At 43.0% G+C, this 15,841-nt stretch overlaps 2 protein-coding genes across 4 annotated transcripts in view; one reads left to right on the forward strand and one right to left on the reverse strand.

The window, feature by feature from the left end:
* Positions 1-110: 110 nt before the first annotated feature.
* LOC311049294 (EEF1A lysine methyltransferase 3-like) lies at positions 111-3,014 on the reverse strand. Its single transcript, XM_084062834.1, has 3 exons — positions 2,779-3,014; positions 1,497-1,608; positions 111-608 (listed from the first exon to the last, which is right to left on the reverse strand). The coding sequence occupies exons 1-3, from the start codon at positions 2,932-2,934 to the stop codon at positions 211-213; spliced, it is 666 nt and encodes a 221-aa protein (XP_083918960.1). The 5' UTR covers positions 2,935-3,014; the 3' UTR covers positions 111-210.
* Positions 3,015-13,599: 10,585 nt separating this feature from the next.
* The window catches only part of ankrd52b (ankyrin repeat domain 52b), a 33,461-nt gene continuing 31,219 nt past the window's right edge, over positions 13,600-15,841 (forward strand). For all 3 annotated transcript variants that reach the window (XM_084062802.1, XM_084062803.1, XM_084062804.1), the window contains exon 1: positions 13,600-13,759. In XM_084062802.1, the coding sequence (XP_083918928.1) occupies positions 13,733-13,759 (27 nt within the window). In that variant the 5' untranslated portion in view covers positions 13,600-13,732. The remainder of the gene's footprint in view (positions 13,760-15,841) is intronic.

Consider the following 15,841-nt stretch of genomic DNA (forward strand, 5'->3'; position numbering starts at 1 on the left):
TAATAATTAAAGACGAGCAAAAAACGTTTTGAAACTTTTATAAAACATATTATTCCCACAAATGGAAGTATTAGTGTGAGAGACTGAGAAAAGCTCAACACTAGCTTGAAAATATATGTTTTGTTTCCGGCCAGCGGCTCGTAGAAATAAGGCACCAGGCAATAATCTGTGTAAGCAATATAAGTCTCAAAAGTCCCTGCTGAAATACTGTCACTGATCTTTCTCGAGAGAGGCCTTGTAGATGTTAATGTTCTGTTTGACATCGCAGGCCACAAGCTCCACAAGAAATCTACTTGGCAAGCAACCTTCATAGAATCCAGGAGTCCCGTGTTCTCTCCGCATCTTGGACGAAAGATACACGACGGCGCCATTCTTGCACAAATGAACTAGTGTCTCTAGCAGGAGCGGGTATGTCTCTGCGAGGTACACGATGTCAGCTCCCAGCACCAGATCCCAGTCCGATGGGAAACGCAATTGATCCTGACCCCAGGACAGAGGGAGGACTGTGGGTGGGTCGGATGGCCAGCCAGAAGATGGCATGTTAGCAGAGACGTTGGTCTGAAGCTGTTCAACAGCCAAAGGCAGGTCTGTGAGGGTCACATGTGCTCCTTAAACAAGGAAGACAGAGAGAGAACACGTTAAAGACATAAAGGCGATTGAAAAAGTTGGGTGTCTCTTAGCCGCAAGCAACGCTATCTGGCATCTAGAGCTGCAATTCCAACCCTTGACAGCCCATTCATCTAAACAGAAAAGTCTGATTTGATTGTATTAAACAACTTTAACTCACCAACATTGCAGTTGTACAGAAAGCTTGGATTATCCTCTTTGTATCTGTCAAGCTTTTGTTTCATAAAAATCCACCGTTACCGTAGACTCATGTTATGAGCTACTTTCTGTCAATACATTCTGTGCAGGTGATAATATTTCTAAGTGTTCGAGTTTGGAGGCGCTTGTTGGAAATCACTCAACGGTCCTGCGTACCAACTGTTTCGAAATTGCACATAATGCAGGAGGCAGCAGGATGTTGCATTATTGGAAACAAGAGCTTCCAAACTCGAACACTTAGAGAAAAATAATCACCTGCACAGAATGTATAGACAGAAAGTAGCTCATAACATGTCAACGGTGGATTTTTATGAAACAAAGACAGATACAAAGATGATAATGCAAACTTTCCGTACAGCTGCAATCTTGGTGAGTTTAACGTAGTTTATTACAATCAGATCAGACTTTTCTGTTTCGATGAATGGGGTTGTCAAGGGTTGGTATTTCAACTCTAAATGCCAGATTATAGCATCTAAGAGTTGCTGAAAGTTCTGAACCTTAGACGGGGAAAACATTATACAAAGTTATCGACTTCTTGAAAACGTATATTATGGATGAAACTGTCAGGGATAAGGCAAAATGAATGCTGAACTGAATGCTGAACGTGAATTTAACAGATTGATCCAGAATAGATGACAAACGTTAAAATAAATAACATCATCCATCCATACCCAAGCGTGCAGCCAAGATGCCAACTATGCCAGTTCCAGCACCCAGTTCAAGGATCCGTTTTCCTCTCAATTCAAATGACTGTTCCTCGAAATAGCGACATAGATGTAAAGCCTGTAGAGAGAAACACACACACACAGTAAAATAAATAACCAAGCATAGGGCGTATATTATAGTGGATACAGGATAGGTAAGGTGGGCACCAGGGACAGCTCGGCAGCTCTGTGTAAAATTGGCTATTTTGTCCAAAATGTTAAAAAAGTCTTAAGTAATGTAAAGTAAACATAATGTGAACATTTTATACTTCAACTTCTTGTTTATGCCCCAAAATGACTGGATATACAGGTTTTGTAGCAATTTGTAGCAATTGTAGAAATATTAAGACCCTAATGGTCGAATTATGCATTTTCTAATCATGTATACTTTACTTAAAAACATTTTCCAAATATTCTATTTTTTTTACATTTTGGGGACAAAATTGCCAATTTAACACCGAGGTGCCCACTCTTCCTTGGTGCCCAGTGCCCACCTAGCTCTGGTCCATAGCGTTAGAAGATCTTCTAACGCTATGGACTAGCCCCTACGGAACCTCTCCCTCCGCTGTACGCTGTATAGCTCCGAGATGAGGTCCCTCGTTAGTTACTTCCGTCTGTTTTCGAAATGGTCGCACGTCTTCCACTTTACATGTTTCTTACCCCTTTCTGCACATCGTATCCAAAAAGTAAAGCATTTCCGCCACTCTCTCAGATGTTTTAAGTTTTAACGCGCCATAAAAGCTATCCAACGGGTTGAAGAAAGTATTTAATTTGCCTCGGTTTTCATCCGGTTCCATAATATTTTGCATTAGAAGATGCAATTCAACATTTGACCAGTAGGGTAATCAGTAATGTTATCTCTACGGGCGCAACTCTTGCGCAATGTCTTAAAAACCATGTAACCGGATGAAAACCGAGGCAAATTAAATACTTTCTTCAACCCGTTGGATAGCTTTTATGGCGCGTTAAAACTTAAAACATCTGAGAGAGTGGCGGAAATGCTTTACTTTTTGGATACGATGTGCAGAAAGGGGTAAGAAACATGTAAAGTGGAAGACGTGCGACCATTTCGAAAACAGACGGCAGTAACTAACGAGGAACCTCATCTCGGAGCTATACAGCGGAGGGAGAGGTTCCGTCAGAGCTAGTGCCCACCTACCATATATAGCATGACAAGTAGGCCCACTTGCTGAACAATATAGGCCTACTAGTTGTAATATTGAACAGTAGTATGTAGTAATAAGCTTACAGCGTCCCAAACCGGCGCAGCCACGCCGAGGTTGGCACCGAACACCTGGCTGATCTTTAGCTCTTGACCGATGAACTTGTACAGGCTGTCTTCTGAGAATGTGTCCGCAAAGAGACCGTCGTCCAGGGGAAACAAACACTCTTCATCTCCTGTCATTGTTGACTAAAAGGAGACAATAAGCAGATACCAGTAGTTTTCTTTTGCAGTGTGGCAAAACAGAAGCATGCGTACGCTTGTGCTAGAGTCAGACTGTCTGAATTCACTTTGCATATTGCGTATCCGGTCTGAGTGTAAAGCGGAAACGGAAACGGCGCTTACATGTATTTGCAGGTGGAAATGACCGGAAACAGTAGGCGGGCTGTAGACCGGATTAGAGTATTGAACAATGAATAGGAACCAGGCTTTCCACAGCTACTGTGGCCGTGGCCGTGACGTCTCTGTCTCTTCCCCTCCTTCTAAACGAGGAGCACCCAGCTGCGTCCGCGCAGACGAGACTTGGTGCGTGAGCGTTGATACGTGAGCGCTGCTGTGTGAGGACCGGAAGTGTTCTTTTTTTTGTGTCGCGCGTGCACGCGTGTACAAATTTACGTGCGTGCGCGCATGCACAAGTTTACGTGCGTGCGCGCATGCACAAGTTTACGTGCGTGCGCGCATGCACAAGTTTGCGTGCGCGCGTGCACAAAAAAGCAAATAAAAAGCAAAACAAAACCTCACAACATCCCTGTATTTATTTAATTATTTTACTCTCAATAACAATGATTGTTTTGCATTAGTACAGTGGACATATAAATTAATAACTGTTGTTTGTTTTATTGTTTTATATTATATTAGCATTTCACTCCCAATGTGTTAAAACGTAGCATTATCATAGGCATGATTACAGTGGATATTTAAATTCATATTAGTATATAATAATATAATATAATCATATATAATAATGATCCTTATCATTAGTGTATGTACATATAAATACAAATAAATAATAAAGTTAAAAAGTGCTAGGACAAGTGGATTATCTGTAATCAGCACCCAGCTAGTTTCATTAGACAAACTGTCTTATCTAGGTAATCCATTTAATCTATTTATTAGCATAAACCTATTTTTTTTAATACATTTCCATAACATTTATTGGGGCACTAGAGACATCTGGGCACCATATTGTTGGGACGACTGGGCACCTGGAAATCTGGGCACTAGGGACATCTGGGCACTATGGTACAACTGGGCACCTTGACAACTGGGCACTAGGTACATGTGGGCACTTGGACAACTGGGCACTAGGTACATGTGGGCACCTGGACAACTGGGCACTAGGGACATCTGGGCACCATATTTTGGACGACTGGGCACCTGGACATCTGGGCACTAGGGACATCTGGGCACTATGGTCCAACTGGGCACCTTGACAACTGGGCACTAGGTACATGTGGGCACTTGGACAACTGGGCACTAGGTACATGTGGGCACCTGGACAACTGGGCACTAGGGACATCTGGGCACCATATTTTGGACGACTGGGCACCTGGACATCTGGGCACTAGGGACATCTGGGCACTATGGTACATGTGGGCACCTGTACAACTGGGCACTAGGTACATGTGGGCACCTGGACAATTGGGCACTGGGGACATGTGGGCACCTGGACATCTGGGCACTGGGGACATGTGGGCACTGGGGACATCTGGGCACTTGGACATCTGGGCACTGGGGACATCTGGGCACCATATTTTGGACGACTGGGCACCTGGACATCTGGGCACTAGGTATATGTGGGCACTATGGTCCAACTGGGCACCTTGACAACTGGGCACTAGGTACATGTGGGCACTTGGACAACTGGGCACTAGGTACATGTGAGCACCTGGACAACTGGGCACTAGGGACATCTGGGCACCATATTTTGGACGACTGGGCACCTGGACATCTGGGCACTAGGGACATCTGGGCACTATGATACATGTGGGCACCTGTACAACTGGGCACTAGGTACATGTGGGCACCTGGACAATTGGGCACTAGGGACATCTGGGCACTATGGTCCAACTGGGCACCTTGACAACTGGGCACTAGGTACATGTGGGCACTTGGACAACTGGGCACTAGGGACATCTGGGCACCATATTTTGGACGACTGGGCACCTGGACATCTGGGCACTAGGTACATGTGGGCACTATGGTCCAACTGGGCACCTTGACAACTGGGCACTAGGTACATGTGGGCACTTGGACAACTGGGCACTAGGTACATGTGGGCACCTGGACAACTGGGCACTAGGGACATCTGGGCACCATATTTTGGACGACTGGGCACCTGGACATCTGGGCACTAGGGACATCTGGGCACTATGGTACATGTGGGCACCTGTACAACTGGGCACTAGGTACATGTGGGCACCTGGACAATTGGGCACTGGGGACATGTGGGCACCTGGACATCTGGGCACTGGGGACATCTGGGCACCTGGACAATTGGGCACTGGGGACATGTGGGCACCTGGACATCTGGGCACTGGGGACATCTGGGCCCTGGGGACATATGGGCACCTGGACATCTGGGCACTGGGGACATCTGGGCACCATATTTTGGACGACTGGGCACCTGGACATCTGGGCACTAGGTATATGTGGGCACTATGGTCCAACTGGGCACCTTGACAACTGGGCACTAGGTACATGTGGGCACTTGGACAACTGGGCACTAGGTACATGTGAGCACCTGGACAACTGGGCACTAGGGACATCTGGGCACCATATTTTGGACGACTGGGCACCTGGACATCTGGGCACTAGGTACATGTGGGCACTATGGTCCAACTGGGCACCTTGACAACTGGGCACTAGGTACATGTGGGCACTTGGACAACTGGGCACTAGGTACATGTGGACAACTGGGCACTAGGGACATCTGGGCACCATATTTTGGACGACTGGGCACCTGGACATCTGGGCACTAGGGACATCTGGGCACTATGGTACATGTGGGCACCTGTACAACTGGGCACTAGGTACATGTGGGCACCTGGACAATTGGGCACTGGGGACATGTGGGCACCTGGACATCTGGGCACTGGGGACATCTGGGCACCTGGACAATTGGGCACTGGGGACATGTGGGCACCTGGACATCTGGGCACTGGGGACATCTGGGCCCTGGGGACATATGGGCACCTGGACATCTGGGCACTGGGGACATCTGGCACCATATTTTGGACGACTGGGCACCTGGACATCTGGGCACTAGGTACATGTGGGCACCTGGACAACTGGGCACTGGGGACATGTGGGCACTATGGACATGTGGGCACCGGTACAACTGAGCACTAGGAACATCTGGGCACTTGGAGAGGTGGGCACCAAAACCATCTGGGCACTAGGGACATGTGGGCACCTGGAGAGGTGGGCACCAAAACCACCTGGACAACTGGGCACTAGGTACACGTGGGCACCTGGACAATTGGGCACTGGGGACATGTGGGCACCTGGACATCTGGGCACTGGGGACATCTGGGCACCATATTTTGGATGACTGGGCACCTGGACATCTGGGCACTAGGTACATGTGGACACCTGGACAACTGGGCACTGGGGACATGTGGGCACTATGGACATGTGGGCACCGGTACACCTGGGCACTAGGAACATATGGGCACTTGGAGAGGTGGGCACCAAAACCATCTGGGCACTAGGGACATGTGGGCACCTGAAGAGGTGGGCACCAAAACCATCTGGGCACTAGGGACATGTGGGCACCTGGACAAGTGGGCAATTAAGGGTGGAGACATCTGGGCACTAGGGACATCTGGGCACCTGGACAACTGGGCAATATGGACATCTGGGCACTATGGTACATGTGGGCACCTGTACAACTGGGCACTAGGTAATGTGGGCACCTGGACAAATGGGCACTGGGGACATGTGGGCACCTGGACAACTGGGCACTAGGGACATCTGGGCACTATGGTACATGTGGTGGGCACCTGGACAACTGGGCACTATGGTACATGTGGTGGGCACCTGGACAACTGGGCACTAGTGACATCTGGGCACATTATTTTTGGGACAACTGGGCACCTGGACAACTGGGCACTAGGGACATCTGGGCACCATGTGTTTGGGACAACTGGGCACCTGGACATCTGGGCACCTGGACATCTGGGCACTAGGGTACTTGTGGGAATCTGTACAACTGGGCACTAGGTACATGTAGGCATCTCGATAACTGGGCACTAGGGACATGTGGGAACCTGGAAAACTGGGCACTAGGAACATGTGGGCAACTGGGCACTCGCTGTTCTAAAAATGGTTTATGCCACTTTTTAAGGTTAATACCATGGTATGTTGTTTTTTATAATGGCATATACCGTATTTTTTAAATGGTATGCCTTTCCAAAACGGTATGTGCCTTTCCAAACCGGTATGCACCGTTCCTGGGAGTGGTATGCTGTTCCAAAATTGGTTTATACCACTTTTTAAATGGTATGTCATTTTATATATAATTATCTTTAATAACACAATTGTAGTGGCTATTTGTCAACAACAATAAAAACTCAAAAGCGACTGAGGCACCAGGCAGCGAATCTTATGCAGATCAGGGGGTAATTGGAATGAGTCCATTGTCCAGACAGGCAGCGAAGTTTTGTGGTATTTATTTAGCTCTCCATGATGAACAATATAGAAAAAGGATGTTGAAATGTTTGCACATTATAATCACAACACCATAATAATAATAATAATAATAATAATACTAATACTAATACTAATACTAATACTAATACTAATACTAATAATTACCATTATTATTGTTATTATTTTATGAATTATGATGAATTATTTTGTATTATTATGATGTATTATTAGTAGTATTAATATAAAAATTAGGCCAATACATCCACACAGCTTACAGCATTCAGTAACACTAGGTATAACTGCAGAATTAAATAACCCCTGTAGGCCTATTAATCATTAGCCCAAAATATTATTATTGTTATTATTATAAAAAAATAGGCCAACACCTGCATCCACACAACGAAGACCATTCAGTAAAACTGGTATAATTGAAGTAACCTATTAAATATGTATTCATTATTAACCACCCACTATGTATAATGAAATCTTACTGCATGTCTTTATACAATCATAAAGGCGCACAGTTGCTCTAATCCACACCAAACTTAGTCCTTGGGCCAAACCCCAAAATCTCACATATCGCTACCACCTGGGATGGCAAATTCTAGTTGGGATTTTTTTATTCCTATACATCCCTAGATATTATTTTTGTATGATAGACCTTCCTGAGGCCCAGCTAAATTGGGGTTATCAGCTGCTAAAGTTACCACCCCCATTGAAAAATGGCATTTTAGACACATGTGCATATCTTGGTATTGGCTCACGTTCAGGGCATATTACAATGTTTTATATTTTATGTTTGGTATCATTTTTAAGGGGACACTTTGAGCTTTCATTCGAGCCCTTTGTTGACTATGTATGATAAGTACAGTGGTCACTGGAGCTCTTCAAACCTTTAATAACCTTTTTTTTCTCACAATTTCCGCCTAAACCATATATTTTCTTTTAGTTATGTGGCATCAAGAAACATCAGAGACACAAAACACAACAACTGGAATACTGACATGACCCTAAGGATTCAGGAAATGTATAATTTACCCATAGTATTTCATTCTGGGGTGGTCATTTTCAGCCTTATCTTAAACAAGCACTTTTTATGAGAAATTGACCGGTCAATAGGCATATAAGAAAGAGTACCACTAAACCTCCCTAAACATTGATACAAAAGGGTTTTCAATTGATTCTGGTACCTTTAGGCATGCTTGAGAACATCCCAAATATCCAGGAAAATATACTTAGCAGAAAAGGCATAATTTTCAAGATGCCATCCAAGATGGTCATGCAGTTCTGGGCAAGAACCATGCAGTGTTTTGCATGCAGTACAAATATGTAATTTCTGCCTATTGTAAAAAGGAGACCACTTCTAGGAGAGGAGACTGCATCTATAGCTGTATGAGACCACTGTACTGTATCTAGAAACCACTGTACTGTATCTAGACCACCACACTCAGCACACTGTATCTATTGCTATCTGAGACCACTTTACTGTATCTAGAGACCACTGTATTGTGTGTATATATACCACTGTACTGCATCTATTGCTATATGAGACCACTGTACTGCATCTATAGCTATATGAGACCACTGTATTGTGTATATATACCACTGTACTGCATCTATTGCTATATGAGACCACTGTACTGCATCTATAGCTATATGAGACCACTGTATTGCATCTAGACCACTGTGCTGCATCTATATCCCACTGTACTGAATCTATAAACCACTGTACTGCATATATAGACCATTGTACTGCATCTAAAGACCACTGTACTGCATCTATAGACTAGCTACTCTACTGCATCTGTAGACCACTCTACTGCATCTGTAGATCACTCTAGTGCATCTGTAGACCACTCTACTGCATCTGTAGATCACTCTAGTGCATCTGTAGACCCCTCTACTGCATCTGTAGACCACTCTACTGCATCTGTAGACCACTCTACTGCATCTGTAGACCACTCTACTGCATCTGTAGATCACTCTAGTGCATCTGTAGACCACTCTACTGCATCTGTAGACCACTCTACTGCATCTGTAGACCACTCTAGTGCATCTGTAGACCCCTCTACTGCATCTGTAGACCACTCTACTGCATCTGTAGATCACTCTAGTGCATCTGTAGACCCCTATACTGCATCTGTAGACCACTCTAGTGCATCTGTAGACCACTCTACTGCATCTGTAGATCACTGTACTGCATCTACTGAGCCTTTGTGGCGACATAGTCATGTTAAATGTGCTTTATATATACATGTTTAAAGCTGTGTTGAGTTGAGATGCAGTATAGTGGTCTATAGATACAGTACAGTGGTCAATGTATGTGGTCTATAGATGCAGTACAATGGTCTATACATGCAGTACAGTAGTTTATAGATTCAGTACAGTGGGATTGGATGCAGCACAGTGGTTTATAGATTCAGTACAGTGGGATATAGATGCAGCACAGTGGTCTAGATGCAATACAGTGGTCTCATATATGCAGTACAGTGGTTTCATGTAGCAATAGATGCAGTACAGTGGTATATATACAATACAGTGGTCTCTAGATACAGTAAAGTGGTCTCATATAGCAATAGATACAGTGCGGTGGTATATATACAATACAGTGGTCTCTAGATACATTAAAGTGGTCTCATATAGCAATAGATACAGTGTTGTGGTCTAGATACAGTACAGTGGTTTCTAGATACAGTACAGTGGTCTCATACAGCTATAGATGCAGTCTCCTCTCCTAGAAGTGGTCTCCTTTTTACAATAGAGGATATGCGCATGCTTAAAGTGAAGGGGGGCCCTGCTTCATCTCTCTCTCAGCTAAGCGGGTCCCTGCCTCATCTCTCTCTCAGCTAAGGGTCCCTTTCGCCTGGAAAAACGTTGAAGTCCCCTCTACACCTATGTAATATTACTAGAGATAATATACAAAGGCAGTCTGACTGAATAAATGACAGTAATAATGTGTAGGTATACTTTTGTGTTTTGTAAACGATTGACATGCAGTTTGGGTCCCAAGAGTCCCTTCCTTCCTAGAAATGTAGTGGAGTCAAACTAAATAAACTAAACTAAACTAAAGTAAATGTACTTAACTGTCAACCACTGAACAGTATTCCCAGTTTAAAATTCAAAACTCCAATTGATTAGATTAGGGTGTATTGTGTATATTAGGCCTACTACATACATTTATAGAGGATGCTATTGATCTTGTGGAAATGTCAACAGTATAGTAGGCATGTGTCATAAAGAGAAAAGTATCATTGTATAGCTTATAATGTCTGTTTCAGGTGCTACTGCATATAATACAATATTCGTGCTATGATATGATATTTGAGAAATGAGTAGCCTAAAGTTTAGTAGATCTCTAGAAGTGTGTAGATTGTCTATTTTAAAATCTATCTATCTAAAGACTTTAGATACTAATACATTTTACTTGTATAGCACCTTTCATGACATGAAATGCAGCTCAAAGTGCTTTACAGAGCAGGAATAAGCAACAAGTGCAAGTACAAATGATTAACAATACAGCAAAAAAGAAAAGCAAATAACAACATTAAAAACACAGCAAAAAAGCCAGTGAAAAAAAATGTGAGGAACCCTCTTAGCTGAGAGAGAGATTGAGCAATTTGCAGGTTCTTAATTTGCATTCATCATGATCAACATTAATGTGTAAAGTGTGTTGGGGCGTGTTTCACAAGTTGGCTGAATTGTGATGAATAGGCCAGGTAGATAGGCAATAACAGTTAACTACCACAACACACACACACACACACACACACACACACACACACACACACACACACACACACACACACACACACACACACACACACACACACACACACACACACACACACACACACACACACACACACACACACACACACAGGCCCTAATCCCGCTGATGCACACACGACATATTTAAGAAAATGACTGGTTATTTTATTCCTTGATTAAATTGCCAATACTAGATATGCAACATTCCCATTTTTGCAAAGATTAGGGCAAGACAGACAGACGGACAGACTACTAGTTATAGCCATTTAAGTCAAACACTGCTCTAACACTGTTATGGTGCCACATCTATGTGCATTTTTAGTGTGAATATTGTCATCATGGTGGTCCCCTGATCAGTGTTTCTGCCACGTTTTGTGCAGATTGGAGCAATGGTGTGCCTCTCTGGCCCTATGGGTTCCCCTTGGGGCTTGTGGTGGTCACACATGGCCCCTTCTGGGACTATTGTCATGGCAGACCCCTGAACAGCGTTTGTTCCCAGTTTGGTGTGGATTAGAGCAACTGTGCGCCTTTATGATTCTATAAAGACATGCAGTAAGATTTCATAGTGGGTGGTTAATAATGAATACATATTTAATCGGTTACTTCAATTATACCAGTTTTACTGAATGGTCTTCGTTGTGTGGATGCATGTGTTGGCCTATTTTTTATAATAATAACAATAATAATATTTTGGGCTAATATTTTGGGCTAATGATTAATAGGCCTACAGGGGTTATTTAATTCTGCAGTTATACCCAGTGTTACTGAATGCTGTAAGCTGTGTGGATACATGTATTGGCCTAATGTTAATAATTATTATTAATACTAATAAGAATACATAATAATAATACAAAGTAATACATCATAATTCATCAAATAATAACAATAATAATGGTAATTATTATTATTATTATTATTATTATTATTATCCTTATTATTATTATTATTATTATTATTATTATTATTATTACCATTATATATATACCATTTAAAAAGTCGTATAAACCAATTTTGGAACAGCATACCACGCCCAGGAACTCCACCCATAATTGGCCACTCGTCCAGGTGCCCACATGTCCCTAGCGCCCAGATGGTTTTGGTGCCCACCTCTCCAAGTGCCCACATGTCCCTAGTGCCCAGTTGTCCAGGTGCCCACATGTCCATAGTGCCCAGTTGTCCAGGTGCCCACATGTCCCCAGTGCCCAGTTGTCCAGGTGCCCACATGTACCTAGTGCCCAGTTGTACAGGTGCCCACATGTACCATAGTGCCCAGATGTCCAGGTGCTCAGTCGTCCAAAATATGGTGCCCAGATGTCCCTAGTGCCCATGCCCACATGTACCTAGTGCCCAGTTGTCCAGGTGCCCACATGTACCTAGTGCCCAGTTGTCCAAGTGCCGAAATGTACCTAGTGCCCAGTTGTCAAGGTGCCCAGTTGTACCATAGTGCCCAGATGTCCCTAGTGCCCAGATGTCCAGCTGCCCAGATGTCCAGGTGCCCAGTCGTCCCAACAATATGGTGCCCAGATGTCTCTAGTGCCCTCCTGACTTGATGTATTCGATTCATGTATTGGCCTTATGTTAATAATAATTATTATTAACATAACATAAGGCCAATAAATAAATAATATTAATAAATAACAATAATAATAAATACAAATAATAATAATGAATTGTATATATATATATATATATATATATATATATATATATATATATATATATATATATAAATGTATATGTGGTTGTAAATATAGTTCGTTTGCAGTTATATCCACCGTAATCACGCATACGATCTATGTAAAATACGTTTTAACATAAATATTGCGAGTGAAATGGTTTAATAACCAATAATAATCCATTTAAATAATGAACACAATCAGAAATAACAGTTCCGGGCTCAGACAATAATTAACATTATTTTAATTAACTTAAGAATGATAATAATTTTTGTTGATGAGCACCATCATTATTATAAATGTACATATATGCATAAATGTGCACACACACACATATAAAGTGCTCAAACATCATTATTATAAATGTATACACATTCTGTGTGTGTGTGTGTGTGTGTGTGTGTGTGTGTGTGTGTGTGTGTGTGTGTGTGTGTGTACGTTTTAACATAAATATTGGGAGTTAAATGGTTTAATAACCAAAAAACACGCACTTCCGGTATTGTAATGTTATAAATGTATATATCCACCGTAATCATACAAACGATCGTTGATACAATCAGTTTCAACATTAATATTGAGAGAAATGTGTTTAATATATAGAAAAAAACAGGCACTTCCGGTCCCTCACACAGCAGCACTCACGTATCAACGCTCACGCACCAAGTCTCGTCTGCGCGGACGCAGCTGGGTGCTATTGTTCTAAACAGCTCTTTGCTCCGCGTTTTTCTCGCGATATCTTAGTAAAGCTGGCTGGAGACAGATAGCTAAGCGAGCTAAACCACTAGCTAATATTTTTTTAAGAATGCCTGCGAGCTAGTGTCAGATATAACGTTACTCTTTCAGTCAGTCAGTCCTAATGAAAGAGCTTCCTGGGTGATTGTGAAATGGGAATACTAGACATCACAGAGCAGGTGAGGATGACGACACACCGTGCACAGCACAGCTGTTATTCTGCTGGCTACTATGTAGCTGTAATGTTGTAACTGTTACTACAGCTACATAGTAACTGTTACATTACAGCTACTACAGCTACATAGTAGCTGTACAGTTACATTACAGCTACTATGTAGCTGTAATGTAAAACTGTTAATACAGCTATTATGTAGCTGTAATGTAACTGTTACATAGTAGCTGTAGTAACAGTTACATTACAGCTACATAGTAGCTGTAATGTAACTGTTATACTACATGGTCTAAAAACCTTACACCACACTTTATTCCAATCCTTTCAGTGGGTTTTGAGTGAGTCTCTCTATCCCTGTTGGTATGACAGGGATAGACCATGGTTACATTACTGTGTGTGTCTAACATTATTTGTGTGGTCACTGTTGACATGTCTAATGATGTGACTTTTATTTCTATCAGGGTCAGTTGGCAGCCCAGATATAGAAAAACCTAGATTTGATAAACATATTGTGTTGGCATGAAGTTGTTGTTGAGATGAGTAACTTTATGTAAAAGTCTTATGGATAACATTTAAAAATAATGTATTTAGCATGAATTTGCTTTGCACTCACAGGAACATCTTGTGCCCAGGAGACATTTGACATTATACCCCTGCCTTCCGTAAAACGAGACCTCCCCTGGGCCTTAAACAGAGATAATAAATCATTGCTGTGATAATAAATGTTTTGAAGATAGAGAGCTTTCTGGAGAACAGACCATGTTTCCCGGACATAACTCTCAAATGTAGTTGTTCCAAAATAAATAGATGGATGCCTGTACATTAACATTTTGTGTGGCTTTAATATGCTTATGCCAGCGTAGAAGACAGACCCAAGACTAAAAGAGTCGAACCCAGGTCTCCTGCTACTAGGTCAAGAGGGAATCCCCCACCCCCCCTTGGCCAGAGAGATATTAGGCTTTTGGGCTTCAGGCCGAGCTACACAGTGCTACATTCACCCCTCTTTGACCCGCCAACTCTCACCACACCACACCGGGAAACCCGATCCGGGTCAGGGCAGACAGCACCAATGTAACACCCGAGAGACAGACAAACCCAACCCACCGGGGTCTCCCACATGGGAAACCAAACATTTACCACTAGTAGGACAAGAGGGAAGCCCTCCCTCCTTGGCCAGGGGAGATATAATTTGGGCTTTTGGGCTTCAGGCAGAACTATACTCTGCTGCTACACCAGCAGCATATTCACAACCACAGGCTTTTATAAGACAGTTAGAAATAGGACATCTAAAAAAGTTAGTGTGCATCGTCCCTCCAGACAGCCCGATCTACACAATCTGCATTTTGGACATAACACCTTTGTTGACTTCTCTGAATATACTGTAGTCCATCGGTTCTCAAAGTGGGGTACGGGGACCCCCAGGGGTACTTGAGGGGGTTCCAGGGGGTCCCCAGCAAAATGATGGATAGGAACCAAATGGACCCTTATGGGTCTGTAACTCTGAGAGTGTACAAATGGAACCAAATGGACCCTAACGGGTCCACTTGGTTCCATTTGTACACTCTCAGAGTTAAATTAACATTGATTTTACAATCTAAATTGGGGTCCCAGGGATAGAAATGCCATTAAATGGGGGTCCGTAGCCTAATGCATGTCAAACTGGGGGTCCTTGAAATGAAAATGGTTGGGAATCACTGCTAGAGAGCCGTAAAAATCTTCTCTTATGGGGGTCCCTGTCTTATCTTTTCAAATGGGGGTCCGCGGGCTAATAAGTGTCAATTTGGGGGTCCTTGACATGAAAAAGTTTGAGAACCACTGTAGTCTACCGGTATGTCCAATAAAACCCACTGACTGACAGATTTATCCACTTTCACTTTCACTTAAAAAAACCCCCCAAAATACAATAGCAGAAATAGCTGATCTAAAAGCTCACAACAATGCATCGCAATGCATTGTTGTGAGCTTGTAACAGTTTTTTACTGTTGTATTTCATACAATACTGTAACATTGATTGCCACTGTAGTAGCTGAATTCTGATGTTGTTCACACAGTAACTTTCTATCTTCGTGGTATCACTTGAACGCTGTTC

This window comes from Gymnoscopelus microlampas (assembly GCF_963454915.1).
Source record: "Gymnoscopelus microlampas genome assembly, chromosome: 7".
NCBI classification, from domain to species: domain Eukaryota; kingdom Metazoa; phylum Chordata; class Actinopteri; order Myctophiformes; family Myctophidae; genus Gymnoscopelus; species Gymnoscopelus microlampas.